At 38.5% G+C, this 12972-nt stretch overlaps 2 protein-coding genes across 2 annotated transcripts in view; one reads left to right on the forward strand and one right to left on the reverse strand.

Moving 5' to 3' along the window:
• The window catches only part of MCF2L2 (MCF.2 cell line derived transforming sequence-like 2), a 127950-nt gene that overhangs the window by 15961 nt on the left and 99017 nt on the right, over positions 1-12972 (forward strand). The window lies entirely within an intron of this gene.
• On the reverse strand, positions 692-2732 carry B3GNT5 (UDP-GlcNAc:betaGal beta-1,3-N-acetylglucosaminyltransferase 5). The gene has a single exon (XM_063306395.1). It carries the CDS (start codon positions 2568-2570, stop codon positions 1440-1442), a length of 1131 nt encoding a protein of 376 aa, XP_063162465.1. The 5' UTR covers positions 2571-2732; the 3' UTR covers positions 692-1439.

Consider the following 12972-nt stretch of genomic DNA (forward strand, 5'->3'; position numbering starts at 1 on the left):
AGTTAATACAATATGCAAGTATGAGCTTATGCTTCATAATCCTGCAAAGACATAAGCATTTAATTTGACTGACAAAACAGGCAAATCAAACATTTGCTTGATTGCAAAATCAAGATGTTCAAGCATTTTACGTCTATGATCCGTTGCTGTCGTTAGCTTTATGTTATTTTGAAACTGGTTAGAGTAACATAGAAAACTCACCCCAATAAAATCCACATTAAATTTACCTTGCTTTCCACATCACAAGTCAGTAAATAGAGAGGAACGGATAAAGCTGTTCCTCCAAAACTTTTCAACAGAAAAGTATGCCTAGGGGCATACAGACAACATGACCCTTTCATCCCATTCTGTGAATGGAAGATGTAGTTATGTTACTAGTGAAGAAATACAGAATGGGAGAATTTTTAGTTGCAGGATCATACATGGAAAAGTCACTGAAACTCTGGTTGAGAGAATAAACTTTGCTTATTTCTGAAACCAGCACAGATTGGATGTAAACAGTTTACACCTTTCTAAATATTTTTATGCTGCAAAATAAAGTAAAACAGGAATTAAATACATGCATTTTTAAAAAGTTTTTTGCAGGGCCCATACCTATCTGTTCTTGGAGTGTACCTTCAGTGTTAATTCCTTAAAAATATCTCTTGTTTCTCAAGAATAAGTGAATCATTGGGGAGATAGATTTGCAGTGAGCATCAACTGAACAATTAAAATGTGGCCTTTGTTCAAAGATAGATTGGAGTATTAGGGCGTGGCCATCACAATTTTATGACGTTTATGTTTTAGTGTGCAAGTTAGATCTATGAAATGTTGCAGAAAAGATGAAGCACTTTATTCTCAAGAACTTTTGTTATTGAGACAACAGCTCTGCAGAATTCACCTTGTTTAATGTCAACAGCAGCACCATTTGCATAGGATCAAGGTTTCTCAATCTTGAGTGATCATATAATGAAACACATACAACAATTCAGTTCTAAAAACATTAGATCAAAATGTAATTGTGTGCTTAGAAGTGATAGTATTCCATTCGTGTGTGGAAAGAAAATGTTATTTTGTTAGTATACTGTCACAGCAAGTACTTTGATCTAACTTTCTCCATGTAACCTACAAATATTACATCAGAAAATGTATTTTTCTTCAACTAACCTGTTTGACAGAATTCATTTCCATTTGGTAATTGTATAGTTACAGATTGAGAAGTGTGCATTTTAATTTTCTTTAAGAACTATCCAATTCTTAAAATCATCTGGTGGGAAACTTTATTATAATGGGAAATGGTTTTTATAATTATAATTAATCTTTGGAGAAACAACTGTACAATCAGTAGGCAAGCTTTTATTTAATTCATTCATTCTGTGTTCATTTGAATTTGTGGTGGAGAAAACAACTGACCTTCTCATTGATTTTTGGCTCAGTAAATCTATTTTGACATTCAAGTATTAGGAAAATGCAGCTAAACAGGAATATGTATCTTGGTAATAAAATCTGCAGAGAAGCATAATATTAACCATTCTACAATATATCCCACCCCAAGCTCCAGAAGAAACATTTATCACCTTTAGATCTGTAGCCTGTTTCCAAAGATAGTGAAGGTCTTCTACATGTCCATGAGAAGTCATCATTTTGTTGTAAATGCAAGGATGATATGGAGCCTTACCTTCCCCAGAAAAGAAGAGGTGATTCTGTGGTACAATTCCCATTTTGTTGGCGCAGAGCCCCATGAAAACATCGTCTATATAAAGACTTGAATTAAGAGTCTGTGAGGCCAGGTATACTTTAGCTGCTACATCGCTTGATATAACATATGCAGCTCCAGCTGTGTAGTCAGGATAAGCAGGCCATGGGTACATTTCATAGGGAACGTAATATTTGCTTTTTTTATCCCTCACGGGAGGTGCTCCACGATGGACACGCCCAATCCAAACATCCTGAGCCCCAATTTGTGCTAGATTTCGGAGGTATGCAATAAGATTTGGCATGTGGATAAATATGTCATCATCGGCTGACATAACAAACTTGGCATGGGGGCAGAACTTGTTCACCCAGCTGAACTGCAACAGTAATTTGTGGGTAAGGTTGTAGAAAGTATCCACGAAGTCTTGTTGAATCAGATCGCCATGCATCCTGTCTTCCATTTCCAGCCTCATTTGCATTTGACTTCTCTGTGCAAAATTTCTTGGTTGTCCTAAAACAAATAAGGCCTTTATGTTGGCATTAAGATAGTAATGGACGTACTTTTCATTACCCCATGTTTGTCGAATTGCCTCTCTCCTGTGATGGTTTTCAGGTGAAGTCTTTACAAAAAGCACGAGGAGAACATCTTGCCCTTGACATTTCTCCTTGTGATTGATCAAGTATCGATGGCTCGCTGCACTGTCTCTGCTAACAGATAGGCTTTCATTCACAAAAGCATAGCTATTTATGAGGTATCTGTACGAGTAAGATTTCACATGGAGCACAATTCTATTGTTATCAATTTCTTCCCAAAAAAACATGAGGCACAGAACAAAACAAGTGGCAAAGAGTTGCACAAACTGACATTTTCTAACTCTTCTAGAATTAACATACATTCTGATTCACTTCTTTATATATGATTCCGATTAAAGATTTGGATTTTTAAGTAAGTTCTCATGAGAGACTTCAAAATTTCTCTTTCAGGAAAAGTGTTCATTTTAGATGCATACTTCTGCATCTAAGTTCCAGGAGAGTAACCTCAATAAAATCCTGATATATTAGCTTTTATAAGTCATCTTGTTTCCAAAGAAATTTGGTGATCATAGGGGGGCTTTGACAACATACAAAGGTAACTTCTCCTGTTGCCTCTTCAAATGATATACCAGCTCAATAGTGAATAGTTACAGCTTCATAATCTGCAAAACACAAGAAAGAAAAACAAAATACTTCCTTTAGTATAGGTCATAATTTCTGTATAATACTGGTATCAGAGAAGGATAATTAATTCACAGACTCAAGCAGTCTGAGAATTGGTCTTGCCCCTGTCCAACAGCTGGATCATGTATTCACTCTAGATCCACTGGCCAATAACACTACAATAACCCTGAAAAAGCGAGCCATTGTTACCTCATTATTGCAAAGGGAAAGAAAGGAAGGCGAGACAACACTCTGAGGAATTCAATTATTTAACCATCCAAGTCATTCTGACCTGAACTCTAATGAAATCATGCAGTGTATGACCATTTCACTCCACTTCTCTCAGCTATAAACCAGGTTTAGCAGTGTACCTACTGCTAAATTTCAGGTAGACTGAAAAGCAGTGATAAGGAAAAGTTAAACAGACATACTCTTAATCCTAACTATCTGAAGCCTCTGCTGTTTTTCAGATATCCAGACTATTCCAAGATGCTCCACCACCTCTACTCATAGGCCAGCAAATGAATCTTATAACTTAACAGTGATAATAGGAGAGCCTGCTCAGCCACATGAGCGCAACAGCATTAACATCTATGGCACAGAGTTGGTTATATACCAATACTACATTGCTGATCTCTCCTTGCACCACCAGCAACACGTTGCTCACTCATAATTATGCTGCTCTATAGCAGAAATGCCCAAATGCTGACTGGTGCATGCCCTGGATGTCTAATGTTTGCAGACTGTATAGCTTGGACTGGCTGCCTCTTTTCTCACAGGCTTAGAAATCCTGTCCCAGGAGAGTTGCCTGCAATTCCTTGGGAGAAATCAGATAAGCAAAACAGTCCAGTCCAGTTCCAGAAGGTAGGTGGGGGGGAGCCTCTGCAAGAAGGTGGACATTGTAAGAGAAGAGCTGTGTTAGTTTACAGTAGCCAGAACTCAGGAGGAATCTGATAGCAGCTTTTTGGGCTAACAAATTTTATTAAAAGGCATCCACTTTCCCCAGCCTGGCCTCTGGATTCTCAGTGATGGCCATATCTCCCCTAAGGCTGGTCCTGCCTTGAGAGCCTTTTGGAGACCAGGTTCAAATCCTGGCTTTATTTTATTTTATTATTAAACAAATTTATATGGCCACCCAACTCACACACAGTGACTCCGGGCAGCTTACAAAATTAAAATCCACAATATAAAACCTTGTCAACCCCCCCCCCCCCGCTGCTACAAAAACAATCATATTTATTTATTTATTAAACAAATTTTACTTATTATTTCATTTATAGAATAAATAATATATAAATCAGCAAATGAGTTTTATTTGCTTATTTGACGCAGGGAAGAAAGATTTACATTTTTAAAGGACCATCATCTCCAAAGAGTAAGATTCACAGAGCCAAACAAGATCTGTCCTTAGGGGAGGCCATTTCTGCAGTCCTGGAGAATCCTGGGGTAAAGCAGGGCATGAACCCTGAGGGCAAGGAGCCCCGTGCCGGAGAGCATATGTGCATACATGTCTGTACACACATCCATATGCAAGAAGTTTGTGCACACCCTCTGGCTGAGAAAACCTGTAATTTTTTCTCACCCCTTCTGAATTAATGCCCCTTCAGGGTCGGGGTGCTGAGGGAAAAGGAGAAAAAGAGGATGGCAGATGGTCCTAGAACAGGGTTTCTCCACCAGGGTCCCGTGGCACCCGAGGGTTCCACAAGAGGTCGCTAGGGGTTCCCTGGGAGATCACAATTTATTTAAAACATTATTTCAAATTCGGGCAACTTCACATTAAAGAGGAAAGTTTCATTCTTTATGTTTAGTTTAAGAAAGCTGTTAATGCATGTATACAGGCCTGCAACATGAAACAAGTATCATAATTTTGTAATGTCTGGCCTATATTTGAGCCTGAATGGGCAGGGGTTCCCCGAGGCCTGAAAAATATTTCAAGGGTTCCTCCAGGGTCAAAAGGTTGAGAAAGGCTGTCCTAGAAAATAAAGCTTTTTTTCTTTTTAATTATGCATTTTGCAAAACGTGTAAGCTAGCATCATACAACTCATGGGCAAAGTAGAAAAATGGGGGACAGTCCAGGGGGATGAACAACACATCAGAAGGATCCCAAAGCTATTTGTATTTGGTTTATTATCTCTGTCTCCCTCTCTATCTATTATTACTGTATTTTGCTGTGCTTTTTAATTTTGGGAACTGCCCAGAGTCACTTAGGTGAGATGGGTGGCTACATAACCAACCAAATAAATAAATATACATACATACTTACAGCCCAGGCTGATGATATTGTATGATTTTTCCTATCCATTTTCTCAACAAAACCCAAATGAACTTCAAGCTGGAAGTGCTTGTTTAAAATACAATAAGCACACACACACACTTAAGTAAATACTGAAAACAGGAGCATCTGCAGGGAGTGGTTAAAAAAGTCAAGATGGCAGCTGCCATGGGGTGATCGAAGTTCCGTCCCTTTTTTACGTGCTGCAGAGGGCAGAGCTTCAATCACCCCGTTGTGGAAGCGCCAGGCCAAATCAAAACATGAACCCTGTATCTAAGAGAGCCCCAATTTGGGACATGGGGGTGCCCAAGTTTCTAGGCAACAGCATAATGCTGTGCATGGAATGGTCACCTGAGAATGGTTTTCTGTTGGAATTAAATTCTTGGTCGGATTTCCCTTTTTAAAGTCGAAGGTTCTCTTGATTTGGTTTCCCACAGGAAAAAAACGCCTCTCAGCCACTCTTTTGTGGCCTATTTCAGCCATCATTGGCTTCACGGTCCCTCCTAAGACCTGGTTTCACCTTTGGGGGCAGCCTGAAGGGGAAATGAGGCCTCCGTGTCGGTTTTCTCAGCAGGAACATACAAGTGGCTTCCTGCTGCCTTTTTCTGGCATCCGTAGCTGAGGCGATCACTATTACGTGGGCACAGCCATGCTCAGAGGATGCTGGAAGACCTCATAAATTGCTGGTGAGGAAACAAGCCTTTGAGTCTCACCCTGAGGTCTCCTGGTGGTCTCCTGTCCCTCCTGGGACCCCAGGCTCTGGCAGGGGCCACCTCCTGAATAAACAAGAACACCTTCCACAATCAATGGGGCCTCATTCCGGGCCTCCCATTGCTAGCAGAAGAGGCCAGCCCACATCGCTTTAAGCTGGAGAAAGACAATGGCGCCCTGATTCCTCTCGGGGCCCCCTTCAAGTTGGGAGACCCACAAGGGCAAAGCGAGAGGAAGAGAAGTTGGTGGGGCGGCGAGGGATCTGCGGCCCTTTCCAAGACCGGGCCTTCCATATGGGGTGGCCTTCAGCCGGCGCAACTTCCTGTGCTGGCTGAGGATGAAGGGCGTTGAAGTCCCACACATCTGGAGATCATTGGGTTGGGAGCGGTTGCCAGTAGTGATAGGAGGGCGTTTTTCCCCCTTGGCTTCGCTTCTCAGTCATCGCTACTTTCTGCAAAAAGGAGCCGTTTGTGGGGGAATCAAAATTCATGGAAAAACCACCCCCCAGGGGAAATTTCGGGGACTCCCAATGAGGCCTTTTCTTCATCCACCACATCCTAAGCTCTGCACAGAGCACACTTCAGTTTCCAACTTTTGTTTTGGTTTTGATCCAACCACACTATCCTCCTGCCAAAAGCCTGACCTTCATTTATTATTGGTTTGACCTAATTAGAAGCCCACTTTATTCCTTGAGCTCCGATTAATTTGTGTCTTTTATTTAGCCTGAGAAGCATTGAGAATCACTGGACAGGGACCTACACTTATACCCAGAGACCATTCACACAACATCCGTGATCTGGCTTCAGAAGTCACCCATTTTCTGGCTCCACACAATACGTTAAACCATAAATAACTGATCAAGCTAGGTTTGTACAATATGCTATGCCAGGAAATAAACTAAGGTTAACACTAACCGAGCTTAAATCGTTGTATGGATGCTTCTCTAAGTCTTTACACGTGACTTCCTTAAATTTCATTTAAGGAAGTCACGTGTAAAGCCAAAGAGCTAGCCAATTCAAAATAGACCTTTGGAATCACCAAAAACCGGTTCTTCATGCAAACCTTGTTAGTAATGACTCCAGGGGATAAAATAATAATAATAATGCCCTCATTTACAGCACTCAGTTGAAATAGTCCATTGCATCCACAGTCCACACATATAGGGTGATGGGAGGCTGTACCCCTTGTATGTCAATACAAAACAAAAACAGCGATTTTAAATATACTGTCAGAAAAACACAGAACACAGAATTGTAACCATTCCTCCTCTCTCCCAAAAGGAGTTTGGAGTATTACAAGCTGGATGAGGAAAGGAAGCCATCATTGACTGTCAATATAAGTTACTCTGGAGGATGGGGTTGATGTGGAAATCACCATCTTTTCAGGCTGCACAAAGGCTGACCACAGTTCAGTTTAACAAAGCCAATTGCAGGATTGAAAAGCGTGTGCCATTTTTATGCTTGCTATTGTCCATAATACAAATGAATCCTTATTGTTCAAATTTTAAATGTGGTTTACAAATGGGAGAAACTTTTACATTTGATCCTTATGTGGAAACTAACCCAGCAAAGCCAGAAGACTCATCATCCTAGCTGACCAAGCCTTTTTAAACACAGTAATTTTATTGCTGTTTTGCCATTTGTAGCATCACTGTTGCTCTCTAGCAAAACAGGAAATTGCTGCAATGTAAGCTTGTGTTTGAAAGTGAAAACATGACATAAATATAAATAAAATGCCATTTTATTTATTATTTCATAAAACATAAATTCAGTTTTACAGTAAAAAGCAGAGGACATATAATTTTTTTTTAAAAACTACAACTGGGCACCATACAAGGTAAATGCTGTTCTGAAAGGGAATCTTGAGGTTTTCATGCTAAAACAAAGAACCCTCTAGAACAAGCTGAAGGGAAAGTGGCTTTATTTCAATGGATTGTCCAAGTTGCTAATCCTAGCACAGACCAACACAGCCCAGGTTTGAAGCTTGTCATGAGCGACATAAAACGAGCTGCACAAGCAGTTTAGCACAACTGAAATCAGCACATTTTGCAGCACAAGTCAAACTCTTACTATTTTGTCTACAAAAAATTACACAATACATATCAAATGAATGAAGCAGCTCAGCAAGGAAAATGCTAGAGATTGCTGACATAAAGTTGTATTATTTCATTCAATCTATTGAACTGATTTCTAGTGTACATTTTTTATCCCAGTGGTTCATAAAGATGATTATTTTAATTTTGTTGTGATTTTAATTATCACTGGCCACTCTGAGTGATGCATATGCATAAAAGTGTGTGTGTGTGTGGGGGGGGGAGAATGAACATGGGAGAGTACAACCATAAAATAAATCAATCTATTCAACCATCTATTTAATTAACCACTATGAAGAAAGACTAGAAATACTTGAGAAACTCTATCTCTACCAGTATTTTTACAGACTGAATATTTTCTATCATTTCCAAACAATATCCTGTGTAGGTTAACAATGCAGGAAATGAAGTATAAAGATAAGATATACAAAAGTCTAGATACCTGATAACACTGAAGACTGATAACATTAATTACCAATTGATAGTGCCCTTTTAGCTCTTCCCCAGACTATATGTAATTAAATTGTCTTTCTCTTCATATCCATATATGGCTTACAGAAGATATACCATCCCCATCACTTCAGATACATCATCCAGAAAGGTCTTCACTGCTTTCAGGGCAGGAGAAAAAGGGAGAAACATGCATGCATTATCAGCCAATCCCTTGTGAGATTCAAAAAATCCTTTTTTCTTCAGTATCTAGAACTGCTCTCCCTCCTTTTCTACTAGTCTCTGAAGCTGACATTAAAAAAAAATCCAATCTGCTTTAAAAAGAGGAAAAAGAAACCAGGAATTGCCCAAGCAAGTCGTGACTAATAATATCTGCAACACTGACTTGGCTTTAACTGACTTTAAAATAAAGCACTGCTTAGTGTGATGTATAAATGAGCTTATTTAAGGAAGCCCATTTAACCTTTTAGTGTTGTGTTAAGCCTTGAACAATCTATCCTAATTTAATTCTGTTCGAGCCATTAAACATGTGGTCATCACAGGAAAAAAACTAATTATTGTAATACCCTGATCAAACTGAAAGATTATGTTTATTTATTTTCAAATGCTTCTATGCTACTCCAGTCATTATGACTCTAAACATCCAAGACCAATAATAGAAATAGAACAGAATAATCATGTCAATACACAAAGACAATTAATCCTAATAATACATAATCCTAATAATACATTATTGTCAAACACATAGCACCATAAATCTTCAGGATCCAATCATCCAACTCCACTATTTCCCACTACTGACATTTCAGTTCCCAACGCCCTTTGGAAGATCTAGATTTTCATAAGTTTCCTAAATGTTAGGAGTGAGATCTTATACCTGGTGGGAGGGGAGTAGCTGGACAGAAGGCTCACCTGAGTTCCCTCTTGTCAACCTTTTCTACAGACCTATCTTGGGTAGGGAGACTGCATGTGGAGTAAGTAGTCTTGCCATTAAGCAGGCCTCAAACTGAGCCTACGTAGAGTACACCCCCATCTGCCTTATTTTTTCTTTAGCTATTCAAAGTCAGGATACTTCTTTGGCATTTGGTAGGTACCTGCAACCCACCGATTTGTTTCATTTTCTAGATGCCATCTTGAACTATGGTTATAAAATCAACTTGAGAACACACTGAACACAGTCAGATTAATCTAAAAAACTGGATTCCCCAAAATTACAAATAAATGTATCACCTGTAATTTTCTGGGAAGCCTTGCTCTAAATCTGGTACCTCCAGTGGAGCTGGATTTCTACTCCCATCATCCTCAAACTAGCAGGTATAACCATGCCAACTGGCTATAACAGGACAGTCTTCTAACATACCTGGAGTACATACTGGGAAATACTGGCCTAGAATATAAGTTACTGTTCATTGCATAAAACTTCTGCTTCTCTAGTTTGTAACTAAAACATTTAGCCAATGATCCCATGAGATTCCACTGACTGTTCCTTTAATAGCAACTAGAGTTAGAATTTAACTGCCAAACAATTGTCCAGAAGAAATTCAGCCGTGCAGTTTCAACAAGGATGTTGTACCCATCTCCTTCCTATCAGTCCACTGTAGTATCCCTAGGAATCCAAAAGGTTCTGCTGCTGTTTCTGAGGTGCCCAGGAAAGGACTAATTAATTTTAAACCATGATTGTATATTTGTATCATTAGCAGCCATTTGCTTGGATCATGCAGGTAAAAACCCAGTGATGGCACAGAATTGTCCAAGTACTTGTGTGAATTAGCTACAGATTAGGCATGTCAGCCTTTGCTTTCTTGGTATGCAGGCACAGCCAAAAGTATTTTTTTCAAATTGCCCGTGAAATAAGTTGACACTGAGCCGAGGAAATGGCATCCACCATTCTTTATTCCATAGTCCATAGAGCATAAGCATTCATTAAAAACAAAGGGTCAGTTCTATGGACTATAAAGGATGGTGGATGCCATTTACTTTGAGTCATTGTCAACTTATTTCACCACAAATTCTTTAGGGAAAAAGTAGAGGGGTACCAATACTTTTGGCCACATCTGTACTTCATCTGCCATAGTCTTGGTCAGTCAGACAGCTGAGAACCTCCTTGCTGAAGTTCAGGGCTGCTGGTGGGACATCAAATAGGAAAGGCTAACACATCTAGTAGTAACAATAGCACATACAGCGTACCAAGTTGACTTTATTCAACCAACCCATAAGACCTGTTTAATGACCCAGTCTCTAGTGTCTATAGTCTCTATAGTCTCTCAATTACAAAAATATAAATTTGGAACAACCTCCATTATCCCTCTTGTCTCATTTTCTGATGGTAAGAACAGATACCAAAATCAGATAGTAATTGAGAGTAAGTTCATTACACTCCATCTTAGTCTTAAATTTAGCTACCTCTTATCTTTTTTTAATACTAATTTTATTAAAAATTAGTCTCAACAATAAAAAACTAATACAAACTAAAAAAAATTAAAGATTAAAAAAGAAGGTGCGTAAAATAAAATAGGAAAAAATAAACAATAAGAATATAGTAAAGAAAAAGAAAAGAAATATATAAAGGAATGACTTCCCTCTTTATCACAAGTATAAACAACTATAGTAACTTAACACTTTCTCCTAAATACAACAAATAATCTCTTCTTCCCATATCCCATCTCTTATCTATAAACCAATCCTTAAAACCTTGTCATTTCAATCTTGATCAGCAAAAGTCCATTAAGGGTTGCCAGAGATAACAACTTTTCTATTTTAACCCTGATCAAATAAACCAACTTTATATTCCTTCCTTTTACTTTTAACAATCTTGATCTTTAGTCCCTTCAAATAATGTCCTAGAACTTTTCATCAATTCTTTGCCCCTTCTCACAAGATTCTTCAAAGCTTTAACAAGCCTCTTTTGTAAATCTAATGTAGGAAAATTATTCAGCTCAGTGTCTTGGTTTGTTATTTGTATATCCCTTTTAATTATCAAGACATCCGGTTTCTTTTGTATGTCAAGTGTAGCATCTTCTTCCATATCATTCTTATAGCCTGTTATTTTTAAATCCACTTTCAGACCAGTCTTAGGCTTGTCCGGTAAAACTTGTTCCTCTTCCATAACATCTTTTAAACACAGTCTATCTACAGAGGCAGACACTCTTAAAATTAACTTCTGGGTCCATTGTTCGAAAATATCCTTCAGTACATCCAATGTTAAAATATTTTGCTCCATTCTGTATTAATAAGTCAAATTTAAGTGTTCTTCTCCTTTAATTGTAATCTTTAGTTCCCTCTAGTGTCTAACCTGCAAAGACCCATCCTATCATATTTTTTTAAAAATAATTCAAAACAAAAGCATTTTCCCATGGGAAAGATTCTTATAATTAATTCCAAAATCTTATTTCGAATCCATCTGGACCATTAGTCGATTTGTAACTTTCCAGAATCAAAGTTCTAATCACCCTTTTGTTGATTATTAAAAAAAAAAAGTCCTTAAACTTGTATTTAAAACTTCTTTCGCTAAGGATTGAAGGAAACTCACCCAGTGCTATAGAACTTGTTGATCCCAAGGTTCCTAGTGGCTGAAAAGCAGTTAACAAGCAATTTCTGAAAGTGATCAGAAAAGGAAGTTTGCAAACCCAGTGTCCATAAAGATGCCAACCACAGTTTGAGCGAAGATGGCTTTCCCTTGTTTCCTAGAGTTCTAAACCCACTGGGGACCGCCATCTTGCTGTCTCCCAGTGAAAAGCAACTGTCTGGAGCACTTGTTGGCAATCTCAAGTCCTCTTCTTTTCCAGAGAGGAATTTCGAAGAGCCGGTCTACTCATCGACTCTTCATTCTGCCGCGGTTATTGGCTGTTTTTAGCAGAGCTGTCTTCAGTTCATTTCTTCCCCAGAAGTCCACTACCTCCCATCTTCTCAAGGTACAGAAGTTACTATATGTATCAAAAGGGTGCTCTTGACCAGTATTTGTGTTACAGGCAATAAATGAATTTACTGGCATTTAAAATGGGCAGTATCCTATTGTTCAAGAAAGCTGGTTTCTTTTCCTTTCCAGAAGAGCAGTTAGTAGAAGAACAAGAGGAGATTATAGTAGAAGAGATTAAGTTTTCCATTTTTAAGCCAAATACATCACAGAGATAAGGATTCCCTACTAAGAAATGCAGAAATCGATTTTCTGTGGCTTGTCATCACTGATGTATAAGAACCATTCTCTGCCATCTATGAAACAGTATGAACTTTGGCATACTGTTAATTATAGTAAATTGTGACCAAAAGACAAAGTAATGCAAAAAAATTCATGGCTACGTAAAGATATATTAATCCCAGTTCTAGCCTCTGATGCAAGTTGAGAACCCAGAGCATCTAATAAATTCTCTTTAATTTACTCCATGAGTAGCCAATACGGAATCCATAAGGTACTTTTCACATCAGCTAGATTCCCTGTTCCACCTGATTTAATGTTTTCTTTTATATGTTCTTTTAATTATAATAAATGAATGACACATTGCAAGATATCTAGCTTCAATTTGTATTTACACGAATAACTCAAGCATCCCCAGCATAATATTTTGTTTAAAAGTTTACC

The sequence above is a fragment of the Candoia aspera genome, chromosome 6 (genome assembly GCF_035149785.1).
Source record: "Candoia aspera isolate rCanAsp1 chromosome 6, rCanAsp1.hap2, whole genome shotgun sequence".
NCBI classification, from domain to species: Eukaryota; Metazoa; Chordata; class Lepidosauria; order Squamata; family Boidae; genus Candoia; species Candoia aspera.